Source organism: Echinops telfairi, unplaced genomic scaffold (assembly GCF_000313985.2).
Source record: "Echinops telfairi isolate 266 unplaced genomic scaffold, ASM31398v2 ScPeMD7_7458;HRSCAF=8496, whole genome shotgun sequence".
NCBI lineage: Eukaryota > Metazoa > Chordata > Mammalia > Afrosoricida > Tenrecidae > Echinops > Echinops telfairi.
Window position 1 is genome coordinate 30492776 of NW_022111358.1, and position 12509 is coordinate 30505284.

A 12509-nucleotide genomic window follows, 5' to 3' on the forward strand; every position below is an offset into this window, starting at 1 on the left:
GGGGCGGGACTTTGGGCCTCATTATCTGGGAGATGAACGAGATGAAGATCCAGCTACAAAGAGAGCATTTAAGGAGACAGATCCGAACCAATGCCATAGCAACGGAGCTCTAGCTTCTCACGCATGAACTACTGTTTCTCCTTGAACATACAAATACAGCAGGCACATGCAGGGACCAAGGACGATTCGGAATACTTAACAGACTCGGTCGGGTTCCTAGAAAGAGACCAAGTATGGTCCAGAGAGTCCCGGTAAGGCCGAGGAAGGGAACGAGAGGGAAGGGACTTTAATCTCCTACGTTGCTCGGTTGGTGTCATTGAAACAGCAGCAAGGAGCCCTTTGGGAGAGCTCACCAGCCCCCCTGCTTCTACAGCACCACACTCCTGGGGACCCCAGGCCTGTGTCTAGCTTCTCTTTTACTCGTTTGCTCCTATGAAGAAAACCTACCTGGTATGCTTTCTATTAGATTCCTTCCAATTAAAACTCAAAGTTGTATCTCAATTTCCTTCATTTCTGCCCCCCAAACCCAACCTCACTGCCGTGGAGTCGATGCCGACTTAAACCTATAGGACAGGGTAGAACTGGCCTGAGTTTCCAAGACCGGCACTCTTCCCGGCAATGGAAAGCCCTGCCGTGCCACTGTTGATGCAGGAGCACAGTATTCCTCAGCTCAGCGCTCACATCCCACAGGAAGTCACCTGCCTGGTGACTCAACTGCCCTGATGGGTAACTGAAACACTGTCATCAAGCATCAGGGCTGACAGACAGTTGGACTTCCTGTAGATCAAACTGTAGCTCCTGACGCACAGAAGTCTCTCTGCCTAAAAATCAGAAAGCACACTGAACCAAGTAGCTGTGATCTGACACCCGTGTGCTAAGGCATATAAACAAGTGCTTTTCCATAATTTTTTGAAATGATGGGGTTATTTATTCCCAATCTTCCCCATTACACTCAACTGCCTAACAGCAAGGACTACTGTGTGAGTCTCCTGAGCTTCTCAGCATCTCCTCAATCCAGGTGCTGGGCCAGACAACCACAGCGAATGACAGCCTTGGGTCCTCTCTGAGTGGTAAATCAGGTGTGGGCAGGGACCAGACCAATGTTCTAAAATCACCCATGAAGGGATTCAGTGAATACGTGCTGAGCAAAGATTATAAACTGTTGGAGCCAGGGCTTTATTTTTCAGAAGGCAGTAAAAAGCTTAAGGTGGAGAAGAATTTTGCTTAAGATAACAGACCTTGGCCAGCATCACGAATTTCCACCTCCGGGTGGCACAGGTCCTTGTCCACGGGGGAAGGACAACTGCTGGAAGGCTGGCTCCCATGCTGCTCCAAGACGGCCTCCAGTTCCGCCATTTCCTGCTGCAGCTTGATCAGGTCACCTTGCATAGCGTCCCTCTGCTGCAAACACAAGGAATCGGTCCAGAAGCTTATGTTTTCGGTGAAATTTGCCAGAAAGCAAAAGTATGTCACAGCAATTAATTTTAGGATGCGAATGAAAATCACCTCGTATGGAATTAGGAGTTCTAGCTGAATACCTTTCCATCCAACCATCCTTCAGGTAATCAATGCCCATGACATGGTTTCAGAATGACATTAACGAAGGAGAAAAATCCCCAAACTCTTTCAAATAGACTCATGATAGCCTTTTGGAGCTGATGATTTTCTTAGTTTTTTTTTAAAAATTAAAAGATCATTGGCTCTTAGAACTCTTATAACAACCCATACATCAAGCATATTTGTACATATGTTGCCCATCATTCGTTTCTAGGCATTTACTTTCTATTGAGCCCTTGGTATCAGGTGCCCCACCCCTATTCCATGATTATTTTCTTTTAAAGTTAGGGAGTGGAAGGTACTTAAACTCTTGATATTTAAAAAACGCCAGGATTCTATCACATAAGGAGTCTGATGGCACAATGGTTAAGCAATCATACACCTGCTAACCAAAAGGCTGTAGTTTGAATCTACCAGTCACTCCACAGAAGAAAGATCTGTGACATCTGTTTCTGTAAAGATTTATAGCCTGAGAAACCCTATGGAGGCAATTCTAAGACATAAGAATCCTGACCAAATGGGAGCGAATGCAGGATAGCATTTCAATTTCTGAATAACTGCAGACATACTAGAGAAGGTTGGATAAACCCCTGAAACTATTACCTTGAGATAATCCTTAAACCTTAAACCAATTAATATCCTTTCATGAAACCAATTAATAGTTTAGCTTAATTAGTAAAAATTGTCTGCTTTGAATACTATGCCCTTTTAAGATGTACATATATGGTATCAAAATGAAAAAGGTAACGTGAAAAATTAGACTGGAATCATGGGGGCGCAGTAGGTTGTACAAGTCCAAGAACACAATCAATATCACTAAATTGCGCTCTTAAGTTGTTGGAAAATGAGTATGTGTTGCTGTGTATATTCTAAACACCACCACCACAAAACAAATCATATAAAACATGATTCTGAGCAGCCGATATCAAGGGCTCGAGCAGAAGGCAAATGTTTTGAGAATGATGATGGCAACAAATGTACAAAACACAATGATGGATGGATGGCTTGTGATACAAATGTATGAGCCCCCAATAAAATGATTAAAAACAAACAAACACGATTCTGTTAAAATTTTACATGGTTCCAAAACTTTGTATTATGAGACTCATAAGGACTTTAAGTTATCCCATGTAAAAATGTCTGCCTTTTAAGCTGATGAAATATTGGGAAAAGGCTCCTTCCTAAGGTACATTTGGAATATATGATCAGTAACCTTGCCTAAAGGCTTGTGAGAAAACTTTTTCTGAATTTCTTTTCTTAATTTTTTAAAGTCATTTTATTGGGGGCTTGTACAGCTCTTATCACCATCCATCCGTCCATTGTGTCAAGCAATTTGTACATTTGTTGCCATCATCATTCTCAAAACATTTGCTTTCTACTTGAGCCCTTAATATGAGCTCCTCATTTTCCCCCTCCCTCCCCGCTTCCCCTCCCTCATTTATGAACCTTGATAATTAATAAGTTATTATTAGTTTGTCACCTTTTATTAATTTCTAGGAACTTTTAGTTTCTAACAGAAATCGCACAGAGATAATTCATTAATTTTTCTGCTGTGTTCGTTCAATGACTATTTGTTGGCTATCGGTCTTGGGTCAGGCACTGTTGTCCTAGTACTGGAGACTATATAGTCTTCAGGGTGCCAGACATTGTACCTGGGGCTACTAGAGGCCTGCTAGAGGGAAGGAGCCATCAGAACGAGCCTTCAGAACCCTGCTAAGGGCAGTTACTCTTTCAGTTCAAGAGGGACTCTTCTTATTTAACGGGGCTTCTGAAGGTTATCTATTATGCTATTTTGCTATTTCCTGAAAGAATCTGTTCAGTCTAGGGTTTTTGATAAGCAAATAACTTAGTAAGTCCAGGCTTTACACAGACATTTTTCCTTGAATTTTAGAAGGAACACCTATTGGTTGCATCAAAACTGGGGCAAACAGATTGTCTCACCCTCTCCTGACCCTCGGAAATGGCTTTGCCGTCTACTAAAAACGAGTCATCTCCTTTCTCTTGACACACCGAATGCACTTTCAGGAGATTTTTTAGACTAGAAAATGTATTTCCAGAGTCACAAAGATTTCTACTGCTTCCCAGAGACTGCGTGGCTGTCAATTTCCGCAGCAACGCCATTGCCACCACGTGGTGCTTGTGAGCAGTTACATCACTGATCAAGGGCTTGTCTCCGTGAACTGGGAATGATGCCACACAGAGGCAGGCATCTGCTCAGGGCTTCAGAAGCTGTCTCAGTCACTACTGTCTTGACCATCTAACTTTTACGTGGCTAGAAAGTCAGATAGAGCGTAGCTATATAACGTTCCTTTGGGTTCTTCCAAAGGTAATAGTTTGAAGACCTTGGTAAATTTCCCTGCAGGCAAGTGACCAACTACATTTGAAGACCAAAACCAAATTGGACACCATGTCCTCTTGATTCTAATGATTGTTTCTTGAATTAGCTCTACTTCTCTATTCTATTCCCACTCTGCTCTCTGCTCCACTTTTAATACAGCTACATCACTGCAGAAGTTCTCAGAATGCCTTATGTCTCCTTCTTCTATAAGGCCTTTAGAGGTACACCAGTGCTCAGATAATTGAATACTTTCTGAACACCATGTAACTGTTAGTCACCTTTACCCTCAGGATACAGTAACAATTCCCTAGCAGAGTATTACAAGGGCCTCGCCACACCGTTTTTCGCTCTTATTGCAGCTACATAGGCCAACCAGGTACTTCCTGCGCACTCCGTGCCCTTGTGTCGTTGCATCTCCTCTTTCCATTTGTAGAGACGCTCAGACGCTAAGGCCCAGTTCGACTGTCTCTTTTAGAAGTTCACACCAATAAAATTTCAACTTTTAAGAGCATATGAGCTCTCATTATTTTATTTCACTTTGTGGTATGGTGAATTACAGGCAGGCCACAGGCTGTAAATATCCAACTTATATATGACTTATCGTTACTAACCATTTGAAAACTTATAAACATTTTAATTTTATAAGTTGAAAAATTTAATGTACACACAATGGTTTGTAAAACAAATGGGTACTATTTTTAATGTGCATCAGAATATTATTATTACTGTATTATGCTGTTAATGATGTTTTAGAATATCTTGAAGTGTTTCTTTAATGTTTTTTATGCACAGAAGGGTACACTAAATATTTAAGACTGTTAGATGAAGGTAAACAAGCGGCCATCTAGCCTAGAAGCAACAAAGCCCACATGGAAGAAGCACACCGGCCTGTGCGATTATGAGGTGTTGAAGGTATCAGGTATCAGGTATCATCAGAACAAAAAATCTTACTATAGTGAATGAGGAGGGGAGTGCAGAGTGGAGACCCAAAGCCCATTAGTAGGCCACTGGACATCCCCTTACAGAAGGGTCTCAGGGAGGAGATGAGCCAGTCAGGGTGCGATGTAGCAATGATGAAAAAGACAACTTTCCTTTATTCCTAAATGCTTCCTCCCCCTTCCACTATCATGATCCCAATTCTACCTTGCAAGTTTGGCTAGACCAGAGGATGTACACTGGTACAGATAGGAACTGGAAATACAGGGAATTCAGGGCAGATGATCCCTTCAGGACCAGTGGTGTGAGTGGCGATACTGGGAGGGTAAAGGGAGGGTGGGTTGGAAAGGGGGAACCAATTACAAGGATCTACATGTGACCTCCTCCCTGGGGAACAGACAACAGAAAAGTGGGTGAAGGGAGGCGTCGGATAGGGCAAGATAGGACAAAATACTAATTTATAAACTATTAAGGGCTCAGGAGGGAGGGGGGAGCGGGGAGGGAGGGGAAAAATGAGGACCTAATGCCAGGGGCTTAAGTGGAGAGGAAATGTTTTGAGAATGATGAGGGCAATGAATGTACAAATGCGCTTTACACAATTGATGTGTGTATGGATTGTGAGAAGAGTTGTATGAGCCCCTAATAAAATGATTAAAAAAATAAAATAAAATAAATTCAGTATTTGTTGCCCAATAGTAGGTGTGGCGTGCTCGCAAGAACCAGAAGGCAGGGGGGTTCCACGTTAGAGCTATTCATCTAACTTGAAGACAAGGCTCTACACATCATCATGAGACCCTTAGTTTTAAAGCGCACGTTAAGCAAACTTAAGAATGCAGGATTCATATTACTGACAGCAACAGACATCACACACAAACCCAACACCCTTTTTACCTGTGTGGTTAGTATGTCACTCTGCGAGGACAGTCCCGATCCCACTTCAGAGAGGGTGGACTCACTCTCGTACCCAGATGCTGCTTCACCTGGAAGGACAATCCAAAGCAGTTTCAGATGTAATGACAGACCATACACACTGCTGCGTGCGTGCTGAGCCTCTCTCTTCCTATTGGCAGGAGGTCATATCCAGTTCTCGATCTGGGACAGCTAGATTTCCTCTTCGAAATCTTAACAGTGAAAACCAGAAGCAAGTCCAACAATTAGGGCATCACATTTCATTCAGGGAAGACCCTGGAGCTAGGGGCAAGACTTTTGACTTTTAAGGGAAACTACCTTAGGAGAAACATGTTTTAAAGATCCAGAAGCAGTTACTTTAACTATACTTGAAAACGCATATAAAAATGTGTTCCCTCCATCTGCCCATGCCCCCAGAAGAATTTATTCCAGAGGACAGCACTGAATCTGCAGCTCAGGGAGAGGGACATGTCTGATCAGAGCACATGGGAGCAAATGAAGGGGGAGGAGGAGAAAGTGGAGCACATCCTGGCCCACCAGGCCTTGACAATATTCCCACTCACAGCAGCCAATCCAGAGATCACATGGCCGGCCCCACTATGAGACACAACATCCCTCACCATAGCCCTACAGGGGGGGACAACACTGGAGACACTGTGGGAATTGTGCCCGATTTGATCTCACCACACCGAGGCAAAAACACTAAGGGCGTGCAACAGAACAGCAAGCAGAACAGAGCCAGGAAGCCCCCAGGGAAAACCAAAAATGGACTTTGGAGCCAGGGCTTGGCACCCAAGACTCAACTGAAAAACACTCCTAAAGGCCAACAAACAGTCCCTGAACTACAAGATTTTCTTTGTTGTGTTTTGGTTTTTTTGGTCATTGACTTGGTGTTATTTTGTTGCTTGGTTTTGCTCTGTCTTGATTTTATGCATGTTATTATCTCTGCAGGTCTGTCTAAATATGATAGGTTGGACAAACTATCTGGAGAAAACAACGGGACTGACAGTTCTGGGGAGACATGGGAAAGGGGAAGGTGGGGGGAAAGGAAGTGGTGTTAACAAGCCCAGGTACAAGGGAACAAGTGATCCAAATCGGTGGTCAGGAGGGTGTAAGAGGCCTGGTAGGGCGTGACCAAGGGTAATGTAACCAAGAGGAATTACTGAAACCCTAATGAAGGCTGAACATGATAGTAGGACAAAAGGAAAGTAAAAGGAAATAGAGGAAAGAGCTAGGATGCAAAGGGCATTTATAGAGGTCTAAATAAATGCATGTACATATGTAAATATATTTATATATGATGGGGAAATAGTTCTATATGCAGATATGTATAAATTTAGTATTAAGGTAGCAGAAGGACATTGGGCCTCCACTCAAATACTCCCTCAATGCAAGAATACTTTGTTGTATTAAACTGGCATTCCATAATAATCATCTTCCCAACACAATCGCTGAAGACACAGCAGGTGTGGTGATAGCTGATGGTGCCCGGCTATCAAAAGATGTAGCGTCTGGGGTCTTAAAGGTGTGAAGGCAAACAAAACAGCCATCTCGCTCAGAAGCAACACATGGAAGCAGCACACCAACCTGTGTGATCATGAGGTGCAGAAGGGATCAGTTATCAGGCATCAAAGAACAAAAAATCATATTATTGTGAATGAGGGGGAGTGCGGAGTGGAGACCCAAAGCCCATATGTAGGCAATTGGACATCATGGGGAGGAGACGAGCCAGTCAGGGTGCAGTGTAGCAATAATGAAACATACGACTTTCCTCTAGTCCTAAATGCTTCCTGTCCACCATCATGATCCCAATTCAATCTGGCTAGAGGATGTACACTGGTACAGATAGGAACTGGAAACAGGGAATCCAGGGCGGATGATCCCTTCAGGACCACTGGTGAGTGTGGCGATACCGGGAGGGTGGAGGGAGAGTGGGGTGGAAAGGGGGAACAGATTACAAGGATCTACATGTAACCCCCTCCCTGGGGGACGGACAACAGAAAAGTAGGTGAAGGGAGATGTCGGACAGTACAAGAGATGACAAAATAAATTATCAAGGGTTCATGAGGGAGGGGGGAGCAGGGAGGGAGGGGGGAAAATGAGGAGCTGATGCCAGGGGCTTAAGTGGAGAGCAAATGTTTTGAGAATGACGAGGTCAATGAATGTACAAATGTGTTTTACACAATTGATGTATGTATGGATTGTGATAAGAGTTCTATGAGCCCCTAATAAAATGATTTTTTAAAATGTGCTCCCTCAAAGGCAGGCCCATTTAGATTAAAGAGAGTGGGGCAAACATAAACCTCGTTGCAGTACCTATGTCTGAATTCACACTCTGGTCGTCTTGGTGATGGCGTTCCCTTTCATCATCACCCGAAACCAGTTCCTCGTCACTCAGAACAGCTTCCTGGTTTTCAAACTGATGCCTCACTTGTTTGGAAGAAGAACCAAACAAGGACAGACCGCGGGTGTTTGTGTTCGCAGTCAAGCCTGCCGATGTGCTGCACGGGGAAAATAAGCTACCAGAACATCTGGGCTTCTCGCGGTGATGTTCGTGGGAAGCCTGCACCAATGTTGGCTGGTTTGTGTCGTCCTTTACAATATTCTGCATGGATCCAGAGCTTTCCCAGGTGTTCTTAGACAGACAACCCATGGCATCAGCGCCGCGCCTGGTAGACTGAAACGATGCACTGGTGACTTTCCCAAACAGCAAGTGCTGAAAGCTGGGAAGCTCTTCCTCCTCACTGGTTCCATTTTCTTCTAAGGACTCTAACTCTTCAGCACCTCTTGGGTGACCCCAAGACAAACCTAAATGGGATGTAGGCCCAGGGCTCCTTCTGAAATCTCTTCTCTGGTTATCTTTGCTAAAAACAGCAGATCTTTCCCTAATGTCACTTTGAACCAAGTGGCTGTTTTTATTTATTTCACTGTCATCTAACAGGTCTTCAGGTGTCTCAGAACAAATCTGAGGATCATTGTCCTCCATAGGCTGCTCTGGGTTATGTGACATTAGATAGCGAGAGAAATCTGGATGAACAGCTGGAACTAGTCCTCCATTGCCTTTTTGCCTTTTTACTTCAGAATGCTTACATTTCCTCATAGGAAGACTTTCCTTACAGACTTCAGGTTGCACAAGACCCAACCTGAGCACAGCATCCAATTTAGGTTCTCTGTTCCTAGCTAGCTCTGCTTGAATGTTTTCGCTGCTAGAACCTACTTCATTAAGACTGCTTGAGCTGGTTCCTTTGAAAGCATTTTCTCTCGGGGTATTTTGGCTAATTGTGCTCACTGTACTTGGAATGATACTCTCGTTTTCTGAGGCTCTTTCAAGTGATTCTGCATGATCCTCCAGTCTTTCCTTACATTCACTGTTAACAGATGACCTGATGGGAGCGAGTGGTGGGGCACGCTCCGAGGTCTGCACAATCCCATGTTCAACTGAGGTACTGGGGTCAGATTCACTGCCTCTGAATGGAGCTGCCTGACCAAGCCTGGACACTCCTTGAAGGTGACTTTTAGTATAATCACGTGGCTGTTGCTCTGTTGGACTACCTCCAGCACCGCCCACAGTTGCAGGAACTGCCTGCACAGGTCGAACTGCAGACTCTTTGTTCTCCTCAGTCCCTCTGTCCCCACACTCAAGAGCAATGTTTGGAGGGCGGGCACCGAGCGAGGCACACTCCTTTTCTGGATTTGAAGACAGAGCAAATGACTGACGCTTTGAGACTTTGAATGTATTCTGTAAGGACTGAATATCAAGTTCACTCTCTTCCATTTCTGTGCATGTCTCTTGAAGGTGGTTAACGTCGTGTGTCAAGAGATCCTCAGAGCCCTCCGTGTTATTTCTAGTGTCTTTGGAAAGACCCTGGACACTCCCGTTGGGGTTTTCAGTTGCTGCACACTGCCTTGCACATTCACCTGGTGCTGTTTGTGCCTCCCCTCGGTTGCCTGCTTCCATGATTGAGATGGTACCCTGAGGGCCATCATCAGCATCAGGTATCAGTGAAACACTGGTACTCTCAACAGATCTTGCGGTTTGCAGGCCCCTTGCTCTACCCAACACCTCACCTTTGGGGTCTCTGGTACCATTAGACACCTGCACTGTTCCCAGTTTCTCTTTCAGGTTTGCCCCTGGAAGGCTAGGACAGACAGATGCTTGAAGATTACCAGAAAACGAACAGGTAGTAATTAGGTCAGTTGTGTCTGTTAAATTTCGTTCTGGGAAAGTGTCAGGGGCGTGTTTTTTGCCCCTTTCTTCATTTGGTTTGTCATTCTTCTTGGCTCCGATGGCCATTTCTTGGTCTTTCGTGAGCTGTAAGTTCCGGCTCCGTCTGACTGGCTTTGGCTCAGATTCTTCTTTCTTTAGCTCTTCACTGCTAGGCCAGCTACTGATTTGCAGTTCTGTGTGCCTCGTCGGGCTTGGCTGTCTGTTGACTAGTTCCAGGGGGTGGATGTGCCTGCCAGAGGGCTTCCTCCTCAGCCTGTTCTTCTGTGCTTTTGCATTGAACACAGTCGGTTCCAGTTCCATACCGCTTTTCCTGCTGCTCAAAGGCTCAGCTACAGTTCGAAAGGCAGATTCTTTGGCCGATGATTCTGCCAGGTCAGCACTCTCCTTCTGAACACAATCCCCGCCTTTTGTTCCATGCCTGTGACCACCATCGGGAGTATGCTCCACTTGACCCTTCGGCCGTGTTTGGTCAGTTCCCTGGTTGATCTTTTCAACAACTGCCAAATCTGCTTTCTTGATAAAGTCCTCAGGGTGGAGGATGGATGATCTTCTGCGTTTTAATTTACTGGTAAGAAGGTGCTCTTGCGCTATCGGAGGTGCTACAGCAGCAGCAGCTCCTACCATTGGCTCTTCGGTTACATGGCTCGAGTTAAGGAGACTTGACTTCCTCCGATACGTTTTCCCAAATATTTTGTCTTCGATGTTACTTTCTACTGGTTTGGAAAGGACTCTTTCACTTTTAGGCAGTAAAGGAACATGAGGATCACTGACCATCAAGTCTGTTTTCTCTGGTGAACTAGAAGATTCGCGTGCTTCATCTGGAACTTCGAAGGCCCCAGCGACGTCTGCATCTGATTCAGGCCGCTCATCATGCGAGTCACCCAGGCCATCGCTTTTGGAAAACCACTCATTGACTTTCCAAATGCTACTCTTCCGTGTTTTCCAAGGCACATCGTGGCTCTTTCTAGGACTTCCATGGCACGGAGGTTTCTGCTTAGGCACTCCTTTTCTCCCATGCACGGGGTCAGCATTCTTATCTACCTTTTTCTCTGTGCTAGGAGTCGGCTTGTCATTACATGTCTCCTTACTTTCAGCCCATCTGTTATGTTGGCTCCTTGCTAAGCCGGGCTGTTTGCTTTCATTACAGAATCCAGCCTTTTCTACATTCAGTCTGTCTTTAGTGAGTAATAAACTGTAGTTCTCACGCTGTAATGAGTTGGCAAGCGTATTTGTTCCACATGGCTCCACATGTGGGTTTGAAACAGGAATATCCTGACACTTTTCTGGATGCTTCTCAGTTGCTTGCTTCTTATGGGTGTTCAAGTCTTTGTTCCTGGATGGGCGGTAGTCCACGTTTGGTAAGTCTTCAGAAAACTCACAAGCAGCTGAAAATGTACAAAAATAACAAGATACTTAAAAACTGGATTATTGCGGGAAAATAAATACTTAATACAACTTGGGAGTGGCTGGTGATTTTCAGAGACACTAACCTCATAAACTACCAAATACACTGAAGCTGCAGTCTATAACCGTTCATTTAATTCCTACTTAGCCAGATTCTCTTCATTTCCACTTAGGATCATTAAGATTTTCGTTTCAGAATACACACTACTCATAAACCGCAGCTCATGACCTCTCAGAATGATTTAAAAGCAGACTGCCTGTGCACCAGGCACTGGTGGCTTGATCTTCAGACTCCTATTCCCTTACACTTTCCCAGGAAAGGGCTACAATCAGCTACACAGGGTACGACTATAGTTTAGTACCAACGAAATCTACCAGCCTATGCCTTGACTACTGTAAAAGAACACTATTCAAACCCTGCGAAGGGATGTGAATTCTAAACGTCCCCAAATGACCTTCAGAATAATCTAAGTTCAGATTGCATTTACTGTTCTCTCTTCAGTTCCTGTTAGGAGTTGTGAAAACTTGCCATTACCCTTTTTTGTAGGATCCAAACGGGCTTCCGGTCTGGCTCCTTGAGGAGTGATTTCTATCAAGTCTGGGTCTACCACACTACAGAGAAAAGAGAGCAGCTCGGTGAGAAAAGACTAGACGTCATGTTGCAGAATTATCAAAAGGGCAAGATGAAATATTTTTGCCATTCCAAAAAGGGCTGAAGTAAAGTGGTCAATCTGATTCATTCTTTAAAATCTGTTCCCGCCTTCAATAACTTCTAATGGAAAGGAAATGGTCAAAGACGGGGGCCTCAGTCACAAATACCAGAGCAGCAATGCACAACAGTGCACATGAAGACCAAAACTTCAAGGACTGCCGAGACGGTTGAAAAGAATTAGCTTCGAGTGTATGTTAAAAGCTTAAAATAATAAAAAGGCACAGCTTAATGACAAGGCAGTACCCACGATACATAAATGGAATGCCTGAGCCTTGTGAGAATGCGATTAAACCATGCAGACATCCCAATAAAATACTAAGACCACCTTGTTGAATCCCTCCCCCCCCACTGCTTATTGAATTTCTAGGCTTTTTAAGCTAAACACACACACACACACACACACACACACACACACACACACACAC

At 44.5% G+C, this 12509-nt stretch overlaps 1 protein-coding gene across 2 annotated transcripts in view; it reads right to left on the reverse strand.

The window, feature by feature from the left end:
• The window catches only part of BRCA1 (BRCA1 DNA repair associated), a 52371-nt gene that overhangs the window by 34442 nt on the left and 5420 nt on the right, over nt 1-12509 (reverse strand). For both annotated transcript variants that reach the window (XM_030888111.2, XM_045299827.1), the window contains exons 6-9: nt 11908-11984; nt 8057-11353; nt 5723-5811; nt 1239-1401 (exon numbers count right to left, since the gene is read on the reverse strand). In XM_030888111.2, the coding sequence (XP_030743971.1) occupies nt 1239-1401; nt 5723-5811; nt 8057-11353; nt 11908-11984 (3626 nt within the window). The remainder of the gene's footprint in view (nt 1-1238; nt 1402-5722; nt 5812-8056; nt 11354-11907; nt 11985-12509) is intronic.